This window comes from Emys orbicularis, chromosome 24, assembly GCF_028017835.1.
Source record: "Emys orbicularis isolate rEmyOrb1 chromosome 24, rEmyOrb1.hap1, whole genome shotgun sequence".
Classification (NCBI taxonomy): domain Eukaryota; kingdom Metazoa; phylum Chordata; order Testudines; family Emydidae; genus Emys; species Emys orbicularis.
Window position 1 is genome coordinate 2833642 of NC_088706.1, and position 23380 is coordinate 2857021.

At 46.2% G+C, this 23380-nt stretch overlaps 1 protein-coding gene across 1 annotated transcript; it reads right to left on the reverse strand.

Moving 5' to 3' along the window:
* Positions 1 to 565: 565 nt before the first annotated feature.
* On the reverse strand, positions 566 to 18434 carry LOC135894254 (uncharacterized). Its single transcript, XM_065422320.1, has 7 exons — positions 18371 to 18434; positions 17748 to 17843; positions 13076 to 13206; positions 10179 to 10446; positions 3853 to 4034; positions 2852 to 2910; positions 566 to 719 (listed from the first exon to the last, which is right to left on the reverse strand). Exons 1-7 carry the CDS (start codon positions 18432 to 18434, stop codon positions 566 to 568), a joined length of 954 nt encoding a protein of 317 aa, XP_065278392.1.
* Between the last annotated feature and the right edge of the window lie 4946 nt (positions 18435 to 23380).

A 23380-nucleotide genomic window follows, 5' to 3' on the forward strand; every position in this document is an offset into this window, starting at 1 on the left:
GGCATTATCCATGTTGTCTCATTTCAAGTATATCTTGTATGTGAGTGTATATTTGTACAAACTAAAGGATGGCAAAGGTGCTGGATCCTAGTGGGGTCAGTCCTGGGAAGGCCCCCTAGCTGCACAGCTGAACTGTCTCTGGGCTGTAATGCACTTTGCCTGTTTTCACAGGACACGCAGACTAGGCATGCAGAACAGGCGAGAGAAGAACACTGAGGCACATCAAAGCCCATCTTTAGCCTTTTTAGGTTCTGGCTCTTACAAGGTCAATTTCTGGCTTTGAATACACATGGGCTCCCACTGGAGTCCTTAGGAGCCGCAAATGCTCCCCAGACACAGACTATGGCCCGCAGTGTTTATTAAACAGCTGCAAAACATTCTGGAGGTAGTTAATTTCCACACAACCACTGTTTAAAATACCTTTAATTTATAAAATAGCCTTCTCTCATTTACATATAGTACAGACAGTCTGGCAGAGGGTGGGCACAGCAGGACAAGGTGCTATTTGCATTCTCCCCTCCTTGTGCCCTCCCTGGAAGCTCCAATCCCTCCCCCCCCCAAGTCTCTAATAACTCCCACATTTACACTTCTGGATGGCGAAGACGGTGCGGATGTTGCCACTGCGGCTCTTGAATGTGTGTGTGTTGTACTGGTGAGGGACACAATGGCTGGAGGCACCTTCCGCCCAAACCAGGCATTTCTCTCCATTCTGCGAATCCCTGCAGTTAAAAAACAAAATCATTGACTGCCCAGATGCACAGAAGATGTAGCACTCTCAGTCTGCCCAGGGATCTGGGTTCATAGCTCACATCCTGTCACAAAGCTGGGCTCACAACTCATGTCTGGTCTCTGAAGCAAGTCTGGGTTCACAATTATTATTTGTATTGTGGTAGTACCTAATAATAATGCCCAGCTCTCATACAGAGCTTTTCATCAGTAGATCTCACAGCCAGTTACAAGGGAAGTATCATTTCCCCACATTTTACAGATGGGGAAACTGAGGCACAGAGAAGTGCATTGACTGGCTCAAGGTCACTCAGCAGACTAACAGCAGATTCAGGAATAGAACCAAGTCTTCTGAGTCCCAGTCTAGTGCTTTGCCCACTAGGCTACACTGTCTCTCTGCCTAGGAGCCCCCGTCATGGACCAGGACCCTATTGTGCTAGGTGCTGTACAAACACAGGGAAAAAAGGATGGTTCCTACCCCAAAGAGCTTATAGTCTTCAGCATGTAAAGAGACACTACAAGGAGGACAAAGCAATAGTAACAGTACCAAGAAACTATTTTTAAACACCCAGAGAAAGCATTAGCAAACTGCACAGAAGACTCTAGACAGTGGGGGTGGAGAGTGGTTAGGCTGCTCTCAACCCAGAGGTGGAAAGATGGGCTTGGAGCATCTGCCAATTTAGATTCTGTTTGATGCTCTCTCACAGGGGCCTTGGTTGAGCCATTTCATCTTTCTGTGCTTCAGTTTCCCCATCTGTAAAATGGGGATCATTAATTTATTGTTGCTTATTTGTTTCCGTTTGTGCCTATCAGAACTCCCTAGGCATGGTGCAAAACTAAAACAAACTGTAACCAAATACATGTCAACAGGCAGGGAAAGACAGCTGTTCTCATCCTCAGACAAGTTCTGACCGCACCAAACCTCAAACCATGCAACACCACTGCCCATTTCCCAAACCTCACCCACCCACCCAGACAAAGCTAGAACAACAGGTGAGTTTGCAGCATGTCAAAAAGATGATCAAATCCAGGCTCTGGTACATCAAGGGAGAAAGTGAATTTGAAAACCAAAGACTGTCACCAAGAACACCCTGTTACCAGCCCCCTCTCATTTAAACCAGCTGTAGATTTGGGATGTCTGCAGAGGGACATCTAAGGAGAGCAGTGGAAGGGGGAAACATTCCACAGGGAGGGCATGTCACCATGCCGTGACTTCTATGAGCAGAGAAGGCAATTTCAGCCACAGATAGCAGGGCCATCTTTCCATCACTGCCATAGTGTCTGCAATAAGATCCTGGCTAGCTTTGGTGTCCAACAAGAAGGATGTTGATAAATTGGAGAGTATTCAGAGAAGAGTCACAAGAACAATTCAAGGATTAGAAAACCTGCCTTATAGTGTTAGTCTCAAGGAGAAAGGTATAACATGATCCAATGGCTGGAAATTGAAGCTAGGCAAATTCAGACTGAAAATAAGGTGTACATTTTTAATGGTGAGAATAATTAACCATTGGAACAATTTATCAAGGATCGTGGTGGATTCTCCATCACTGACAATTTTTCAATCAAGACTGGATGTTTTTCTAGATGATACGATCTAGGAATTATTTGGGGGAAGTTCTATGGCCTGTGCATTTGGCTGTCTGATAGAACAAGAAAGCTTGCATGTTCTTTGTCGAGGTTCTTATAGTGCACCCACTGCTGTAGAAACAGGGTCCAAGTTATAAAACGCACACTTGGATTGCCATCTTCAGAGTCAATGCTTGATTCCCTTTGCTCGAATCTCATGACATTACTAGAAATAACAATGTGGGATGTGAATTTACGAAAGACAAGTGAACTCAATGCAGAATATATTGGTGCAGTTCCCTACCAAACTCTGAGACAGTGGAGCCCAACAACAATGGTAATACAGTACTAGCTGGCGACCGAATGAAAATGACAGACACCTTGGAGGCAGCTTGGACGCTGACTTTACACTCGTTCAATTGCATTCAGGTCAATGGAGATACACGGATATAAGTTTGGGCAGAATTTGTCCTTCATTCTGTAGGGAATCTGCATTTTTAGAGGATTGTAGCTAACCCTACTGCAAGGGGAGGGGCTGTGTGTGACCAGCTGTGCTTACCTAAGCAGGCAGTGATTCCCTGAGGTGCAGCTCCCCAAGCACCGTCCCACATCAATTTCCTGAAAAGATTTGCAAAACAAAGACATGAAAATCACTTGCAAGGCCCTGCCGATAACCGCCCAAAGGGACACAGCATTCCAGCTACTTGGCAGTAAATCCTGCTTGTGGGGCAGTGCTGTGTCCTGATACTGGCTACATGTAAGGGGTTATTTTAACCCATCTTTAACTGACTAAAAGTATTAAGTCTGGTAAAGGATGCAGCTTTCATTGTGTCAGAGGTACTTTAAAGATAAAGTCACATTAAACATTTCACTGAATTTTTTTGCCCAAGAAAATAAAAGGTATTGTTTTATAACTTAGTTTGGGATAGTAGATTAAGCCATGGCAGTGAAATAAGACCTGGGCAATATGCAGATATCGGGGCACGTCTTCACTACCCGCCGGATCGGCGGGTAGCAATCGATCTATTGGGGATCGACTTATCACGTCTAGTGAAGACGCGATAAAATCGATCCCCGATGGCTCTGCCGTCGACTCTCCGCGGCAAGAGGCGGAAGTGGAGTTAACGGCGGCGCAGCAGCGGTCGACTCGCCGCCATCCTCACAGCCAGGTAAGTCGACCTAAAATACGCAACTTCAGCTACGCTATTCACGTAGCTGAAGTTGCGTATCTTAGGTCGACCCCCCCCTCCCCCCATAGTGTAGACCTAGCCTCGTACTGGTGTAACTATTTCAATTAGATGTGTGACTTTTTAATGAAGTAATTATACCAGTATAACCCATAGTGTGGGCCCACTTATGCTGGTATAAATTTGCTTATACCAATATAACTTATTGCCCTTAACTGTACAGGAATAGCCATGCTGGTATAGAGCACCCTTAAGCCAGTTTAACATGCATCCACACAAGAGTGGGAATTGTACGGCTTATAGTTAAAGCAGTACAACTTTTGTGTTTGGACAAACCCTAAGACCCTTTTAGAGCCGCATGCAATTGACTAACCTTCAGTCGCTCCTCTCTGTCCCCAGCAGAGTTGTGTATGATTTCATAATAATATTCCACATAGGAAACTCTATAGCAGGTTTCTTTCATTTCACAGTTTTCCATAGTTTGAACCACCTCAACACCATTTGGGCTTTTGATCAGAACACCATCAAACTTTGTAGGTGCACAGAAGAGTCCGTCTGAAAGAGATTAAGAGCTTAATTTAATGTAGGGCCCAGTCCTGAGGCCATTGCATGTGCAGCATTCCTGCTGAGTCTCTTCAACATGAGTTCTATGCACAGAGCAGCTGCAGGATCAGGCCTAAATCATGCAAAGTACAACATGGAAAGTGCTCACTTTCTAGGTTAGGAGCTGGTCTCTCAGTTAGCAAGCCCTGGGCACACTTCTTTTTGCCAACTCGAGCCACTGTTTTGATTTTTATGTTGCTCTCTTGGTGATTTAACTGCGTGTGGCCAGGGCCGGCTCCAGGGTTTTGGCCGCCCCAAGCAGCTAAAACAAAAAACAAAACAAAAAAGCCGCGATCGCGATCTGCGGCGGCAATTCGGCGGGAGGTGCTTCGCTCCCAGGTGGAGTGAGGGACCGTCCGCCGAATTGCCGCTGAATACCTGGACGTGCCGCCCCTCTCCGGAGCAGCCGCCCCAAGCACCTGCTTGACAAGCTGGTGCCTGGAGCCGGCCCTGCGTGTGGCAGTGATATTGTGCTAGATGCAGACATCGTGCACCCAACAGACAGGCCCTTCTCCAAGGGCCAAATCCCAAAGTCCAATCTTCAAAATCAGTTCGAGTTATGTCTGAGGAAGAGCTGCAAGACTTAGACCCAATGAATATTTCATAATTTTTTTAAAATAATATATTAATGGCTGAGCTACCAACAGGTCTAGGGAGGAAGAGAATTTGCTTTTACATCATACAGGAAGCCAAAGCCCTTTGCAAAGGAAAGTATTGTCCTCAGAGCTACTTTGAGGAGTTGGGTAGCATAGTAGCATATTGTGATGTTCAATTTTTCTGGATTGCCTTTTGGATTTGATTAGCTCGTCTCCTCATGACCCCCTGCCTGAGCTGGCAGACATCACTTTGATGTCACATCTGCTTCACACTTTCACTTTGGATCTTAGTGTTGAATACTTCCTGCCCTTCCATGAGTTTTCACTATTATTTTCACACAGGTCTGACAGACACTGGCTCATTGAGGTGATGAACGTTCTCTGATGTTCCTCCATTGCACAGCATTATGGTTTATGAGCTGTACATTTTCATGCTGTGTTTTTGATAACAGCCAAGGGTTGACATCTATTCCAGACAATTGATGAAGGGAGTCAATATATAAATGTCTGGAAACTGATAAAGGACATGTGTTATTGGCGTGATCATTACGGGGATTCAAGAGGGCTCAGTATTCAATGGGCTCCGTGCTGTGACCTACACTGTTGAACCCTTTCATCAGCACACTGGTTCAGTGGTTTTTAAAAGTTACTGTGGACTCACTTCTTACACTAAAGCTTCTCCCATGGGCTCTTAGCCATCCAGCCTCCCAATCCTGATCCCATCCCTACTTTGAGGCAAGTATAGGGCCAGACAATGGCTAGCCCCAGTAAACTGGGGAGGAGACGATTGCTCCTTGAGACAGACAACCCAAAGGGATGGGGTAAGGGTGGGACCATGGCCCACACCAGCCAGTAGAACTGATGCAGTTCTATGAATACTAAACCCTATTAAAGGGCATGACATCCCCCTCTCTGGTTTTCCAAGCATTGCAATCCTCGAGTCCATCCGCCAAACAAGATCTGTGGTTTCAAAGCCACAATGTAGCCTATAATGCTGGGCTGTGTGAAAAGACAATATATTAAGCCAGGAATCCAGTCTGGTCTATGTAACCACTCTAAGAAGCCAAGATGATACTGAACTTATTAATGGGGTCAGCCACTAGGCTACACCTCCCCTTTTGTCTTGGTGCCCTGGGTGTGGCACTTTATTCATATTGGTACTGACTCTCCCCTTGTTTCGCTAATCATTCTGTCCCTCTGCAGCTGGGTACTGCCTTCCTGCATGTCTCCTACTCATCCAGTTCTGGTGTCCAAAACACTGATCACAGCTGAATTTACCCCAAAGACAGACCCAGAGCTGCCACAGGGAAAGGGGGTGAAGAGGTAGTTGTTTCAGTTTAGTTCATTCAAAACCACAACATTAGCAATTCAAACCCTAGGTGAGTTCTGGAGTGGGCTAGAGCCAGCAGAAAGAATCATCACTCACAGAAGACCAACATATGCTTCATTATTAGAAGCAGCTTTGCAAACCACCTGGCAGTGCTCTGTGGAAAACAGCACAAGAACCACTGTCCTAGACGGAGGTGTAAATTCAACAATGGTCCAGTTTGCAGATGATGCCAGCACTGGATGGGGAGCAAACAACCAGGACAGAAATAAACTACAAAATGTCCCGAAGGGATTAGCACAGGAGAGTGAGACAACAAGGTGAGATTCAGCACTAATAGCAGGAAGCCCTATGTACAAGGAGTGGAAATACAATGGAGAGACTGAAAGCAGGACCTTGGCGTGCCGGGTCATTGGCTCACACACTGGTTTCCTCATCCTGAATGTGGCTACTGTGATATGAAATAACCTTCATCAGCAACAACATTCTTCAAGCAAACTACAATTTTTTAAAATAACAAAGTGACTGACTTGAAGGGTACAGACACAGTCTGTCCAATATGGCTCTTTGTTAATGCATTAGTTGAGCATAAGGATAGCTGTTCGTCTCTAACCTTCTCAGCGCCCTTTCTCCTGTGAGGTAGCTAAATAAGGATGAAGATCCCTGTTTTACAGGTGGAGGAGGGTGGCTAGGTGATACAGCAAATAAGAATCAGACCCAGGAGTCAAACCCTAGTTTTCTGGCTTGCAGGTTGAGCTCCCCCAGCCTTTAAGCAAGTCATTCAGCCTTTGTGACTGCTGTAAAGAGGGTGTGAGAATACTTTGTGCTTTTCCAGCTGTGCATCTCCAGGCACTTGACAACACAGGAAAGGTGTCATTGGCCTAAATGTTCGCAACTGACCAGTGATCAGGTGCCCAGGAGCAGATGCCTGGAAGGGGCCAGACTTCCAGAGGGTGGGTGCTCAGCACTGTCTGGAAACTGGGCTCCCTCAAGGTGTCTCAATTTGGGCATCCCAAATCACTGGTTATTTCTGAACATTGAGAACTATTGGTGGATTTTCAAATCTGCCTCCAGGATTCTGAGGCCAAATTCATCCAATTTGGATGTCCACATCCTTTGTGCAACTTTGAAAATCTCAGCCCAGCCATTATTGTCACTTTACAGAAGGGAGACAGAGAAAGGGAAGCGATTTGAGCTGACACAGGAAGTCAGAGGCCGAGCCAGGAACGGAACTAGATCCCCGGAGTCCCACCCCTGGGCTTTAACCACTAGATCCTTCCTCACATACCCCACTATGTCCTGTGTGGGAACAAAAGATATTTTAAGTAGAGACACTCTGCTACACCCCATTTCTCCAACCACACATGGAATATCCTGAGGGAAAGAAAAGCCTCCACTGAGCTTGGAGACAGAGGGCCTAATTCTTCTAGCCCCTACACCTGTGCAATTTGCATATACAATGCTTACACTCACTTTAGTTCTGCATTATTAGTTCTTGGTTGGCTGTGTCCTCCTACCAGATCACACACATGCTGTACTGCTGAAGGAGGCCAAACTCGCTACGCATGCCCTCTCTGTTCAAGGAGTCTGAACAGCACGCACATTTCACATCCAGAGGTCCCTGTGTTTCTTGTTATCATGCCATTGGCTTTGGACCAGATTTTTTAAGGCATTTAGGCATTGCTGAACTCAGCATTGCAGTGCCTAGCTGATTTAGGAGCCTAAGCAAGCCTATGTGATTTGGGCACATAATGAATTTAGCCTATGATATTTAGGCACTTAGGGTACATCTACACTACCCGCCGGATCGGTGGGTAGCAATTGATCTATCGGGGATCGATTTATCACGTGTAGTGTAGACGCGATAAATTGATCCCCGATCATTCTCCCGTCGACTGCTGAACTCGATCCCGCGCCGCGAGGACGCAAAGTAAGTTATTCTAAGTTGAGCTAAGATACGTCGACTTCAGCTATGCTATTCTTGTAGCTGAAGTTGCGTATCTTAGATCGATCCCCCCCCGCCAGTGTAGACCAGGCCGTAGGAATCTAAATCCCATTTGCAGTTAATAGGATTTAGGCCCCCTAAGTGCCTAAATCACTTTTCAAAATGAGATTTAGGCTCCTAAATTAGCTAGGCATTACAACGCTAAGCGCAGCAATGCCGATATACCTTTACAAATCTGGGCCTTTCTCTTCTAAGGGCCTGTCTACACTACGCAGCTTTTAGCGACAAGGCTGTGTCAACAAAGCCTTGTTGCTAAAAGTCAGTGTGTGTAAACGTTCTCTGTCGGTATTTTGTCAGCACTTTTGTCGACAAAATACTTCCAGCCCCGCGAGCAGAGTTAGCTTTGTCAGCAGGAGTGTCGCGTTCACACTGCCACTTGCGTCAGCAAAACTTTTGTCTTTCACGCGGGGGTGGGGGGAGGGGCTTTTTTAAGTACCCGTGAAAGAGAAAAGTTTTGTCAACAACGTCGCAGTGTAGACAAGCCCTAAGTCTCTCTGGACTTATTTCTGTGCTGCTGCTGTTTGCATATCCCATACTTGGAGAGTGAGTCTTTGTCCCTCTCTAGTGGCTGGTCCGCATAAGATATTTATTAGTAGAGCTAATCAAAAACCTTCTGAAGGAAGAGTTTTTCCTCAGAAAATACCGATTTGACAAAACTGAAAGGTTTCATGGAATCCTATCAATTTCAACAAAATTTTCAACAGGAAGTTATTGTAATAATTTGTTTAGATTTTATCATTTCAATTTATATGCTATATTAGGTGATAAGTTATGACAGAAAAGTCAAAATGATAAAGTTCAAATGAAACTTTTCAACCTCATTGAAATGAAATGTTTCAAGAAAATAGTTTTGATGTGTCTGAAACATTTTTTGCAATTTTTGTTTTATGGTAAATTTTGAAAATTCAACTTTTCATTCCAAGTGAGGATGAAAGGAAATTTTGAAATGTTAGAATTTCACGCACAATGGAAATTCTGTTTCCTGAACAGCTCTGCTCATGTGTCTGCTACGGCTCACAACTGCTGGACTGGATTGTTGAAGTCCAGCAGCAGAAACTCAGGTTTTTAACACTGAAGGTTACAAGTTCAAAGTTTGAGGTCACTCCAGGTAAAGTATCAGGCCCGCCGACAGGGGGGCAAAGGGGGCAATTGGCCAGGGGCCCGGGCAATTTAAAAGGGCCCAGGGCCCCTGGCTGCGGTTGCGGTGGCAGCTGGGAGCCCCGGGCCCTTTTAAATTTTAAACCAATTATTTGGTATTTGTCTCCAGTTAAATGCATTAGCCACCTACTGCCCACTCCTTTGCAAGCTGGGTGCACTGTTCATCACTGTTTGCTCAGCCTCCACTTTCAATATCATCTGCAAATTTAGGCTTTGTCTACACAAGCACTTTTGTTGGTAAAACTTTTGTCTGTCAGGAAAAAAACACACCCCGACCAACAGAGGTTTCACCAAAAAAAGTGCCAGTGTGGACAGCGCTGTGTCGGTGGGAGATGCTCTCCTGCCAAAAGAGTACTGCCGCTTGTAGGGGGTGGTTTAGTTATGCTGGCAGGAGAGCTCTCTCCTGTCGGCATCGAGTGACTACCTGGGAGACCTTACAGCGGTGCCGCTGTTCGGTCTGCACTCACTGTCTCATCTGGTGGGTGGCCCCTCGACCTGTTCAGGATCCCTTTAGCACGCTGGGCCTGCAGGCACTCCATGTAAATTATCTTCAGGTGAACGGCGCAGAGCGTTATCAGTCCTCACATCAACTCCCAGAGGCAGAAAATTATCCTCAAACCCATTTTACAGAAGAGGGCATTCAGGCACAAGGAGGTCAAGTGTTTGCACTACAGGTGGGACTAGAACCCAGGAGTCCTCAGCATCAAGCCCCAAACCTAATCCATACACCCTGCTGCCTCAGTGCAAGCTGCTTGCATTAAATTCCAGATCATATGAACTACCCTCCTGTCTAACCAAGAGTCAGACATGGCTTTAAGTAGGATAAGGGAGTTTTTTAGATTTCACCTGGCGTTCTCAGGTTGCAATATTAGCATCTGAGGTGCTGATCCCAGCCCTGAGATATGAAGAGAAGTAACCCCCCCTTCCCCGTGTTCACCTCCTCAGCTCATCTCCTCCTCTCGCCCACCCCATGAGATGAGGAGGGAAAAGTTCCTCCTCTTTTTCCATACCTCTTGCATGGCCTGGATTGGAGCATTTTCCAACATCCACCGTGAACTCCAACGGGGTGTCCGGAAAGAAGGTTTTCAGGGATGGCAGCCGGAGACACTCCTCTGGGCTTGCGTTACACTGGCAGGCCTCAATCACTTCCACTTCCTGAACCCCTTCAAACAGCAGCACCCGCTCCACGTGAACTCTAGTGGGTTCACAATGGGAATCCAAAGGGCAGGAACGTTCTGCTCCAGTCGACAGAGGCAGCTCCATCTGCCTATCCTGCAACTGCACAGAACAGTCACAAGGTAACAGGTATATTTAAAAAGAGGGGGGAGGGAACAAAGAGGACCCGGGTAATTATAGACCACTTAGCCTAACTTCAATACCTGGAAAGATACTGGAACAAATTATTAAACAATCAATTTGTAAGCACCTAGAGGATAATAGGGTTATAAGGCGTAGTCAGCATGGAGATGTCAAGAATGATTAAAGGTCTTGAGAACATGACCTATGAAGGAAGGCTGAAAGAATTGGGTTTGTTTAGTTTGGAAAAGAGAAGACTGAGAGGGGACATGATAGCAGTTTTCAGGTATCTAAAAGGGTGTCATAAGGAGGAGGGACAGGGAGAAAACTTGTTCACCTTAGCCTCTAAGGATAGAACAAGAAGCAATGGGCTTAAACTGCAGCAAGGGAGGTTTAGGTTGGACATTAGGAAAAAGTTCCTAACTGTCAGGGTGGTTAAACACTGGAATAAATTGCCTAGGGAGGTTGTGGAATCTCCATCTCTGGAGATATTTACGAGTAGGTTAGATAAATGTCTATCCGGGATGGTCTAGACAGTATTGGGTCCTGCCATGAGGGCAGGGGACTGGACTCGATGACCTCTCGAGGTCCCTTCCAGTCCTAGAATCTATGTCACAAACAGGTCATACCAAACCAACCTATTTTTCTTCTTTGTCAGGGTTACTGGTCTAGCAGATGGGGCGAAGTTGTAGACATGATTTGCCTTGACATTAGTAAGGCTTTTGACACATTCCCCCATGACATACTCATAAGCAAACTAGGGAAATGTGGGTCTAGATTAAATTACTGTAAAATGGATGCAAAACTGGTTGGAAAAACATACTCAAAGAGTAGTTATCAATGGTACACTGTCAAATTGGGGAAATGTATCTAGCGCTGTCCTGCAGGGCTGTGTTCTAGTTCAAGTACTATTCAATATTTTCATTAATGACTTGGAAAGTGGAGTGGAAAATATGCTTATGAATACTGCCCCTCCCTCTGTAGGAATAACTATCCTGGTACAGATCACATTTATACCAGGATAACTGTGTCCACTCTCAGGGCTTGTACTGTTTTATTTATACTGATATAGTTAAAATGCTGCAACTTTTGGGAGTAGACAAGTCCTTAACAGCACAGGCTCTTGCTAGTTTGTTAATTAGGGTTCTTTGTCTTGGCTGAAGTGTCCCAGGGTTATTTTACACACAGGGAGGGAAAGTATCCCCACTAAGGATCTGCTGTAAGAGCCCCGATGGCCAAGTAGAGAGAGGCTAACACCACAACAAATAATCTGATTCTGTGGCTGCCAATTTTACTCACTCAGACAGGAAAATGCATTTGGCCTCTTCCCACCTGTGCAAACTGACAAGCTCAGGAAAGAAGTTTTTAATTACTGGGACCTAGTGTAGAGCAGATGTGGCCTAAAGTACCAGCACCAGTGCTAGGCTGCAAGGGTGGGGGGGGGACGTTAAGTGATCCCAAAGCAGGGGCATAGCCACACCCGAATCCACAGGCTGAGACTCCTGACCCTGTCTCGGTGTCCGTCAGCCCGGCCGTGTCCCTCTCCTACCCTGCCCCAGTCTCCAGCCCCAGGGCTAGCCCCACGGTGGGGGGGGGGGTATGTGCCTCATGGGGGCGGGTCTAGTGCTGGGGCCAGAGACCAGGGCAGCAACGCGCAGCACCAGTAGGAGAGGGATGCGCCACGCGGCCGGGCTGATGGACACGGGGTTGGGGTCAGGAGGGGCGGGCAGAGCTCGAGCCCCAGCATGGCCTCCCCACCCCCACATGTCCCCCATCCCTGGGCACTGGATCCCTCCTGCACCCCCTCCCAGGGCCCCCCATCCCTCCTGCCCTTCTCACCCCCCGTCATTGCCCGCCCACCCAAAAGCCGGGGCCCACACAGTTTTCCTGTCCTAGCTATGCCACTGTCCCAAAGTCCATCAAACACCATCTAGTCAAGATATTATAACGTAGGAAACATTGCAGAATCATTGAAATATAGGACTGGAAGCAGTATTGCCAACCCCAAATGTTCAAAAATCATGAGTCAGGCTCACCAAAAATCACGAGATTGGCTTTACAATCATGAGATTATGTACAAATAATAGATTTGCTGCTCTTTTTATTTGCCTTCTGTTTTTTGAGCCTTTAGGCTGCACTGGGGTCACATTTTGAAGCTTCCTCCTCAGCCACGAGGGCTAGAAACTTAGTTTTTCTTTAGGAATGAAGGCTGAAATCATCACATACCACTTGACTCCTGGGACTGGGGCTTTAAGGAAAACAATAATTATCATGAGAGTTGGCAACGCTGTTTCTAGTCCAGTCCCCTGCACTGAGGCAGGACAAATCCCTGACAAGTGTTTGTCTAACCTGCATATCTCCATATACAACTGAGCTCTGGCTGTTTCTCCCACAGCAGATGTCTGACACCCAAGGAGAATTAGTTTCCTTTCCTGTAACTCAGTTACCTCACTTGTTTGTCGGCTGGCAGGACAGTATGTTAGATGAACAGTTTAGTATATTTCAGGAGATCTATTTAGGAGCATATAGAAAACCATAATGCATGACCTACTTCTGGATGTAACTGCTCCCATTGTGGGGATAGTAAAACACAGAGATGCACATTTCTCACCTTTTTAGTTCTAAGAAAGTCCAACATAGAGGAATGTTTGGGAAATCCAGACTGATGTGAGTTTATCCTTTGGGATGAACAGTGGGACCTGCACATCCCAACATCCAGACTTACAGGACTGCCAGAGATGTCTGTGAACAGAGGAAAGATGGAGTCAGAATCCCTACAGAATGCGGAAATTATTACTATTTATTAGTTGTATTGTGCTAGTGCCTAGGAACCCCAGCCATGGACCAGGCCCGGATTGTGCTAGGCGCTGTACAAACACAGAACAAAAAGATGATCCATGCCTCAAAGAACTGACAAACAGAAAGAAACTTCTGCTGCAGATGGTTGCCTAATTCTGCAAGGAACAAACACACCCAGATCCACAAATGTAAGGTGGTCATTTATTTTGACTGTGGTTCCTGATGATATACTTTGTAGTAGACTAGCAAATTCGCTCTAGCATATTTTATAAAAAGCAATAAGGTCTCAGTAATAGGAAATCACATGACAATGTCTCTGCCATCTAGTTTTTAAAGAAGGAGGAAGACCACCAGTGCTTTGGTGAGAATCACTAAGTCTGCATATTAGCAAAGGGAGAATGTGAGAAGTTCTATTGTGGTTGAATTATTTAACCAAGATAGTAGGAGTGTCTGGGTAAACTCTCTAATTCATGGGCAAATAGAGCATTCAAGCTGGTCCTCACACCACCTGAGGAAGTCTCACACACTCAAGTTGGGCATTTCATGTCTGTGAAACACAAGTGATTATCAGCTAATAATTGTTTCCCCTAGAAATACTTCAGAAAATTGGCTAGTTTTCTCCAGCAGCTTTGTCTATATTCAAAGTTGCTTCAGTTTCACTTTATATTGGTTTAAAAATCAATTTCAATTAAATCAGTGCATACCCCAGCGTGGACATTTTTACTTCAGTTTTGATTAAATCTGTTCCCAGCTGATTTAGGCTGAACCACAATGAGCCTGCTTTAAACCAAAATAAGTGTCCGCATAGAAGTTTACACCAGTTTAAAATCCACACAATTAGGCCATGACTACACTAGCATTTATGTCAGCAGAACTTTAGTCGCTCGGGGGTGTGAAAAAAACACTCCTCTGAGCGCCATAAGTTTTGCCGTCATAAGCACTCGTGTGCATAGCGCTATGTCGGCAGGAGAGCATCTCATTGAGCTGGTTTATTATATCGACGGGAGAGCTCTCTCCCATCAGCATAACGTGCTACACGAGCACTCTTGCAGCTGTGCATCAGTACCGGGCAGCTTGTAAGTGTTGACAGGGCCTTAGTTAAACCGCTGCAACTTTCTCTGTAGACAAGGTCTTGTGTGGACACTTAGGCTATGTCTACACTACAGACCTGAGCCCTCCTGCCAGCATAATAAAACCACCTCCAATGAACGGCAGGAGAGTGTCTCCCGCTGACCTAGTGCTGTCCACACCGGCACTTTTGTCAGTGAAACTTCTGTCAGTCAGGGATGTGTTTTTTCACACCCCTGACTGATAAAAGTTTTACCGACAAAGGTGCTAGCGTAGACACGTAGCCTTAGTTCAGTTTAAACCAGTTTATATCAATTCAGTTTAATTTGATAAGGAATCTACTTAAACTAAATAGATATACTCTAGGTTTAAATTGAATTAAGAGCATCCACACAGTATTTTTCATCACTTTAACTCAAATGGTTTAAAATCACACCTTTAGTTAAACTGGTGCAAGTTTGAATACAGACGAGGCCTCACTACAGAAAGCCTGGTGCTACCTCTAAATGAGTCACTAATATGAACATATTCTTCACAAGCACAACAGCATAATAAGACAATTAAAATGACACAGGTTTTCTGAGGTGTTTGGCACGTGTCTGTAATCATGAGGGCTATATAAAAGCCGCATGCTTAGCAGAGCAAAAGGGAGCAGGCAAGAACTATCTCCAGAGCTGTCCAGATAAGCTACAGAAGGACATACTCTGCTTGTTGCTCCTGGACTTCTCTGTGCTGTAAAAATGTAGCGGGGGTTTGGAAACTATCATCTCCCCTATTCCCTTTTGCCCCGTTCCTTGCCTGGCAATAATGCCATGAGAACTTCAGAAAGTGCCTGCCACAGCTCCCAACTCCAAGCCATAGCAGAAAGTTTGTCTCAACTTGGATGTGATAATACTATGCACTTTTTTCAGAGTAGCAGCCGTGTTAGTCTGTATCCGCAAAAAGAACAGGAGTACTTGTGGCACCTTAGAGACTAACACATTTATTTGAGCATAAGCTTTTGTGGGCTACAGCCCACTTCATCAGATGCATACTGATGATACAGTTGCATCTGATGAAGTGGGCTGTAGCCCACGAAAGCTTATGCTCAAATAAATTTGTTAGTCTCTAAGGTGCCACAAGTACTCCTGTTCTTTTTACTATGCACTTTGACAGCACTTTCACCTGAGGACCTCAGGCATTGAGAGGGATTAATTCTCACAGCCCTCCCTGTGGTAGAGATGATCGTTCTTGCTTTATGCCCCAGGAAACTGAGGCATGTGAGGAATAATTTACTTGCCTAATGTCACATTGAGCCGTTGCAAAGCTGGGAAAAGTACTCTGAAGGTTCTAGTCCCGTTCTTTAACCACTAAATGATCAAATTTACAGTCAAAATTGCATAGATGGTTTAGGAAGCCTCTACAGCTGTATTCCACTGGCTGCAAAAGGAACCAAGACTATATAGGGCCCTTCGTTTTCAGTTTTTATTTTATTTATTTTTCCGCTGGAATTTATCGGTGTTTATTACCCCAACAACTAAAACAGGTGACAATCGGTGGAAAAACTATTAATAATTTTACTGGGTAAATATCGGAGTTTATTTTGGTGGACGGACGGACAGGGCGAAAAAGTATTCAGTAGATTAATGCTTTGATTAATGGAATTCAGTGTGGTTTACTGCAGAACTAAGAGAGAACTCAAAACATGCCACCTCTGAGTTTAAGAAAACAATAGCTCTTTAATCCCCAAATAAACCTTTTCATTTGAATAAACAGTTTACTGTTGTAGACTTAGAACTATTAGCCTATAAATATTTACATTTAATAATTGGGCCACACCATGTGAAGCACTCAACTTCATCCTTTTCTCCTGTTTTGTTTTGTTTTTTAAACTTCTGAATACTTCCTAGTGTTCTGAAAGGTATTCTGATACAGATTTTTGTTTTCTTTCCATTTTAGTGTGTCAGCTCTTTAACTGTTATCTGCTAACTGCTTGAAATGTCTATGTGGTGGGCATGAGAGGCATCAGTACGTTCAGATGCAAACGTATAGATACACACTTACTTCAGTGCTTGTGTTCCTGTTTGTTTATTGTGTGTATCTTCTAGACCAGGGGTGGGCAAACTACGTCCTGGGGACTGCATCCGGCCCGCCAGATGTTTTAATCCGGCCCTTGAGCTCCTGCTGGGGAGCAGGGTCCGGGGTTTGCCCCGCTCCAGCACTCCAGCACTCCAGCCAGGAAGCGGGGTCAGGGGCTTGCCCCACTCCACGTGGCTCCCGGAAGCAGCAGCATGTCCCCCCACCAGCTCCTATGTGTAGGGGGGACATGCCGCTGCTTTTGGGAGCTGCTTGAGGTAAGTGCTGCCCACAGCCTGCACCCCTGAGCCCCCTCCCACGCCCCAACCCCCTACCCCAGCCTGGAGACCCCTGCCGCACCTTGAACTCCTCGTTTCTGTCCCCACCCCAGAGCCCGCACCCCAACTCCCACCATACAATTTCCATACCCGGATGTAGTCCTTGGGCCAAAAAGTTTGCCCACCCCTGTTCTAGACTAATACATAGCCTTACTTCAACAGGCAGCTTTGCATATACACACGCACTAATGTGTTATTTTTTGATTGTAATACATAGAGCTCATACAGTGTATTATATTTTCCTAATAAAACTAGTTATTTTTATATATTTGAATTATATTAAAATAGGGTGAAAATCAGAAAAAAATGAATAATTCTTTTTGTAAAACCCAGGATTTTTTTGTTAAAAATTGGTTTAAACTGAAAACAAAGGGGCTTACCTATATACAACTTTCAATAGTTACAGACCTTTTCCTAATGAATATAGTAGACTGACATATTTCCTAATTTGCACTCACTGTAAAAAACAAGTTGCACATTGGTCCAAAAAAAGATGTTACCTCCCCCAACTTGTTTCTCTAATAGCCTGGGACCAACACAGCTTCAACTACTCAGCACTCCCAAGATTACTCCCGAGAATCAAGTCGTTCTGGTACAATACACCTCTGAGCTAATGCAACTTTGAAGGATGCAAACATTTGTCTTGAGAGAAAGTTCAATACATTTGGTACAGAAAATAAAGCTTGTTTTGTTCAGGAGAATGTATTGACCAATTAACGAATCTGCCCACTAATTAATATTTTGTGAAATGTGCTTTTAGTATGTGGTTATGTAAGTGAACAGTAGCATTAGCCTTTTAAGGATCTTGTTAGGAGTGCAGCATCCCAGAGGTTGATTAGGCAGCATGCCTTGGGGTGTCACCATTACATTTACTTACTTCAGACCTTAGCTCTTTGGGAATAAAATGACAGTGAAGTCTTGTGAGCATCCATAGAATGGCCTGAGGGCTGTTGATGATGGAACATGCGTGGGAATGTTTAAAGGAATCAGGCTTCTCAGAGCCGAAAGGAGAAGTTCACTTACCGTGCCCAATATAGACGGAATGGCTCTGCCTCCTGCAGCAGCCCCTCTCTGCAAACAAGTTCCTTCCTTCACTCTTCCTGCTGATGGCTCCTGCACCTGCACTCACAAAACATAAAGCTCATCCGATCACCAGCTTACAGCTTGAGCTGCCTTCCTGCTTTAGCTGGAAGGGGACTTTGAGCTCCAAGCAGAAGGCACACAGACCTCATTTCTTTAACGTTATGATTTTGATTTAAGGAATAAGCAGGATCAAAGTAGTTAAAAATGGAAATGACCCATTAGATCTCCAAGACTACTCCACGGCAAGGATAGACTGTACACACTCCATCATTAATTACCATTCATTAAGTCCTTGATTCACCCATCCCCATTCTCACTTTACTCAGCGAGGCAGAATCATGCCCCAGCATATTGCTGATGTCTGACAATCACCTCAGCACTGTATAGAAGAGGGAGCAGACAAGTAGAGATGATCCAGTTCTCCAATAAAGGACGAACTGGATAGTAAAATAATTTTACACTTGACCTTAGCACTTCCCCTGTTCATTCACAAGTCCTTCACTCCTTAACATCAGCACACAGAGCAGTAAAAGCCATAGGAGGAAAAGAGAAATGAGACTTACTGACAAGGCTGGGAATACAGAAAAGGCCACTGAGAAGCACGGTCACCAGTGAAAGATCCCTCATAGCTGCACCCTTGAAGACACTGAATTGTCTCCAGTATTCCTAGCTCAGATATTTATAGCTAGAGCTCCCTTAGCAGGGGAGAAGGCGCTTGCAACAGAGACAAATGGGTCTGTATATTGCTGACATATGTTGCCAAGATTGTGATCTGAATAAACACCTAAGTGGCCTCAGCCGTAATGGAATCTCATCACCAACTTGTCTAGGGGAGGGGGTTGCAGCCACACTTCAAAGCCTTGCTTGGAAATGGCAGGTTTTCCACCCCAGGATGGGGGATTTCTCCCTCGGGGGCCTTTGTTCTCACCACCACTTTCAACCTAATTAAGCTCTCAGTAGCTTGGAGTCATTTTTAAGTTGTCTCATTTAAAAGAGACTCAAGTTCTTCAGCTTCATTCATTGCACTGAATGGCCTTTTCTCTGGAGATAACCGTCTTTTGTTTCTTTTCAACACCAGACTTTAGATTAACCCTAGCTCTTTGGTAAACAAATACACCATGCAAGGCTCAGCCAGATCTGCAGAGCATTCCCTCTGGAGAGCAGCCCAAGGCAGGTAACTGGGCCTCCCTTTCTGCCTTTCTTTCTTTATCAGAGGGGTAGCCCTGTTAGTCTGTATCCACAAAAAGAACGAGGAGTCCGGTGGCACCTTCAAGACGAGCAGATCTGTTAATCTTTAAGGTGCCACCGGACTCCTTGTTGTTTTTTCTTTCTTTAGCAAGGCTGAACCCTTCAGCTGGGAAGAAGTTTCTTTCTTTCATGCTCAGTAAAAACAAGCAGGAAAGTTCCTCCTTCCTGAGGAGCAGAAGCACCATGGACCCTTCCTGCGTGCAGCGAGGAATTCTCTCTAGAACGTGCATTGGTTTCTGGGACTGCAATATAACCCCCGAAAAGCTCTCACAGGCCTTGTCTAGACTAGGAAAACAGGTCCTTCTTTCAACTGAGGCAAAGCTAGTTCCACTGAGTTAACATGATTGAAAAAAGCACCTTTTTTCCTGGTCTAAAAGAGGCCACAAGCGTAGCTATCAGGGTCCCACTTTGTTATGTGGTTGAGCAAAGTCATGGCTACAAGAAACTGGGCTGGCTGTCAGGTTCTGTGTCTGTAAAAGATCACTCGTGTGAGAAACGGTGGCAGGCCCGCAAGCACTGCTGTGAGGGAGAGGTTGCAGAGCAGAGGGCACTGAGCAGAGTAGGTATTAGGCACAGAGGAGAAGAAAGAGGGTGCAGGGATGAAAGCTCATTGCATAGGGCATGGAGGACAGACCAGGGCGAAAGTGGCTCTGAGGTGGGGCACTAGGTGGGGAGGGAGGGTACAGAGTCTGGTGTGCACAATGACTCCGCTTGTTCTTTTTTTACCTTCTGGCTTCTATCAGGTTGGAAAATGAAATGACCGTCCCACACCATCCCTGCTGCATCTCTGTGCTCTGCCTCTGTGACTGAGGAGAAGAAATTGAATCCCACAATGGGTCAGAGGGTTTGCAAAGGCCTTACACCAGGGGGCTGGGATGGAGATAGACCGGAGACTCCCTTGTTAGCCAGGTGATTGATTAGATGGAACCCTGATGTCTGCTTCCCCTGGTCACAGTCACTTGCAACTGGGCTCCCGGAAATCTCCTCAGGGTGTATGTGTTGATTGTAGTCTCCTTATTCTGTACCCACAGGGGCAAGAATGATAGAAAAAGGTCATTATGAGTGAACTCCAACAGTCTCTCACAAACCCCAGTCCACAGGCACACAGCTGGGAGGTTGTGACCATTCCATTGATAAAGACACAGCCCCCTTGTGGAATGCAGTGCAGGGCACAAGTCCGAATTCAACCAGTGGTGCATTTTTTCTTTGGCCCATACGTCATCTTACCACCCTCGGTTACAGAGAGGAGCACCCCATGACACGCTCTGCTTACGGTTGCCTGAGCACCTCTGTCATTATAACCTGAGTTTTCCGTCACTCGGAACTTCCTGAAACGTTCACCTTTGAAACTGAAATTTTCCAGTCTTGGAAGGTTGAAAAGCCTGAAGGTGAATTTCATAGTCGGGCATCAGAGCAAAACCAATTCACCCGTTTCTGACAGGAAGCAGAGTGGAAATAATACCCCTTCCCCAAGATGTAAAAAGAATTGGAACAGCCCAATCGTGCAAAGGGCTGACTTTGGCAGAGAAGTAGCGCTCTCTGAGGAGCAGAGCCCTTCCTTTCTCTGAAAGAAACTGGCCTTGATTTGATAGTTAATTATTATTTGTATTGTCATAGTGCCTAGGCGCCCCATTCATGGACCAAGCCAATGTACTCTGGGAGGGACTGGGGGTTTTTTAGGTTGTTTTTTTGTTTTGTTGCCTTCCTCTGGAGCAGGGGTCGGCAACCTTTCAGAAGTGGTGTGCCGAGTCTTCATTTATTCACTCTGATTTAAGGTTTCACGTGCCAGTAATACATGTTAAGTAGGTCTCTTTCTATGGCCTGGTCTACACTAGGAGTTTATGTCGAATTTAGCAGCGTTACATCGAATTAACTCTGCACCCGTCCACACCATGAAGCTATTTAGTTCGACATAGAGGTCTCTTAAATTCGACTTCTGTACTCCTCCCCAACGAGGGGAGTAGCGCTAAATTCGACATGGCCATGTCGAATTAGGCTAGGTGTGGATGGAAATCGACGGTAATAGCTCCGGGAGCTATCCCACAGTGCACCACTCTGTTGACGCTCTGGACAGCAGTCCGAGCTCGGATGCTCTGACCAGCCACACAGGAAAAGCCCCGGGAAAATTTGAATTCCTTTTCCTGTCTGGGCAGTTTGAATCTCATTTCCTGTTTGGACATCGTGGCGAGCTCAGCAGCACTGGCAACGATGCAGCGCTCTCCAGCAGAGATGGCCATGCAATCTCAGAATAGAAAGAGGGCCCCAGCATGGACTGATCAGGAAGTCTTGGATCTGATCGCTGTGTGGGGCGATGAGTCCGTGCTTTCCGAGCTGCGATCGAAAAAACGGAATGCAAAGATCTACGAGAAGATCTCAAAAGCCATGGCAGAGAGAGGATACAGCCGGGATGCAACGCAGTGCCGTGTGAAAATCAAGGACCTGAGACAAGGCTACCAGAAGACCAAAGAGGCAAACGGACACTCCGGATCCCAGCCCCAGACATCCCGTTTCTACGAGGCACTGCATTCCATCCTAGGTGCGGCCGCCACCACTACCCCACCACTGACCGTGGACTCTGAGGATGGGATATTGTCGACGGCCGGTTCCTCGGACATGTTAGCGGATGGGGAAGATGAGGAAGGAGATGAGGAGGACGAGGCAGTCGACAGCGCTTACAACGCTGATTTCCCCGACAGCCAGGATCTCTTCATCACCCTTACAGAGATCCCCTACCAACCGTCCCCAGGCGTTAACCCGGACACAGAATCAGGGGAAGGATCAGTCGGTAAGTGTTTTAAACATGTAAACATTTATTTTTAACAGAACAGGAATATTAACAATATTAACAATGGGTTTTGCATGATTACTTTGCCCTAGGCGCTTAACGTTTCAGTCCTTGGCAGTGCAACTACTGAAAAAAAATCTAACAATGTCCGCTTTAGCATGATTGGTTTGCCCTAGGCGCTCTACTGTTTAGTCCCTGCCAGTGCAGCTACAGTAAAATCCGGTCTATATGTCCGGGGATAGAGCAGAAATCCTCTTGGGACATCTCCACGAAGCTCTCCTGGAGCTAATTGGAAAGCCTTTGCATCAGGTTCCTGGGGAGAGCGGCCTTATTGGGTCCTCTGTGGTAGGAAACGTTTCCGCGCCACGAGACAAGCAAGTACTCGGGGATCATTGCCTTGCAGAGCATGGCGGCATACGGCCCTGGTCTTTGCATGCTTTCCCGAAGCATCCTTTCTTTCTCCGTCTCTGAAATCCTCATCAGAGTGATGTCGCTCATGGTGACCTGCTTTGAATTAGGTAGGGGAATGTTAGTATTGGGACTGCTTGCCTGTTCCTTTACAGAACTGTAACCGGCGGTTTACAGCCACGCGGTGGAGGCGGGAGAGGGGCAGCATACAGGGATCTTTCCCTGGGACAGCCGCGAGGGGGTGGGACGGGGCAGAGTTCATGCTTGCCGGATTGCTGGCAGCAGGGACTGGCATTGCTTTGAACGTGAAAGGAGGCCAGTGCTATTATTAAAGTTTTAAGCAGCCACAAGTCTATGCCATAAAGGTCTCCCCCTTGCTCTCACAGAGATTGTGGAGCACACAGCAAGCTGCAATAACAATGGGGATATTGGTTTCGCTGAGATCAGAGCGAGTCAGTAAGCTTCTCCATCTCCCCTTGAGACGTCCAAAAGCACACTCCACCACCATTCTGCATTTGCTCAGCCGGTAGTTGAAGAGTTCTTTTTCACTGTCCAGGGCGCCTGTATAGGGCTTCATGAGCCAGGGCATTAGCGGGTAGGCTGGGTCCCCGAGGATCACTATAGGCATCTCCACATCCCCAACAGTTATTTTGTGGTCCGGGAAGTAAATACCTTCCTGCAGCCGTCTAAACAGACCAGAGTTCCTGAAAACACGAGCGTCATGAACCTTGCCCGGCCGTCCGACGTTGATGTTTGTAAAACGTCCCCTATGGTCCACCAGTGCTTGCAGCACCATTGAAAAGTAGCCCTTTCTGTTAATGTACTGGCTGGCCTGGTGGTCCGGTCCCAGGATAGGGATGTGAGTTCCATCTATAGCCCCACCGCAGTTTGGGAATCCCATCGCGGCGAAGCCATCTATGATGACCTCCACGTTTCCCAGGGTCACTACCTTTGAGAGCAGTAGCTCAACGATTGCGTTGGCTACTTGCATCACAACAACCCCCACGGTAGATTTGCCCACGCCAAAGTGGTTCGCGACTGACCGGTAGCTGTCTGGCGTTGCAAGCTTCCAGAGGGCTATGGCCACTCGCTTCTGGACAGTCAGGGCTGCTCGCATCCGGGTGTCCTTGCG

What these genes read in the sequence shown, in the direction of transcription:
- LOC135894254 (XM_065422320.1), bottom strand. Translation starts at nt 18,434, where the DNA reads ATGAGGGATCTTTCACTGGTGACCGTGCTTCTCAGTGGCCTTTTCTGT. An exon ending in TTCCGTCTATATTGGGCACG is followed by an intron (nt 13,207 to 17,747) that starts GTAAGTGAACTT and finishes CTCTGTTCACAG; the next exon opens with ACATCTCTGGCAGTCCTGTA. An exon ending in GGGAATCACTGCCTGCTTAG is followed by an intron (nt 720 to 2,851) that starts GTAAGCACAGCT and finishes TTTTAACTGCAG; the next exon opens with GGATTCGCAGAATGGAGAGA.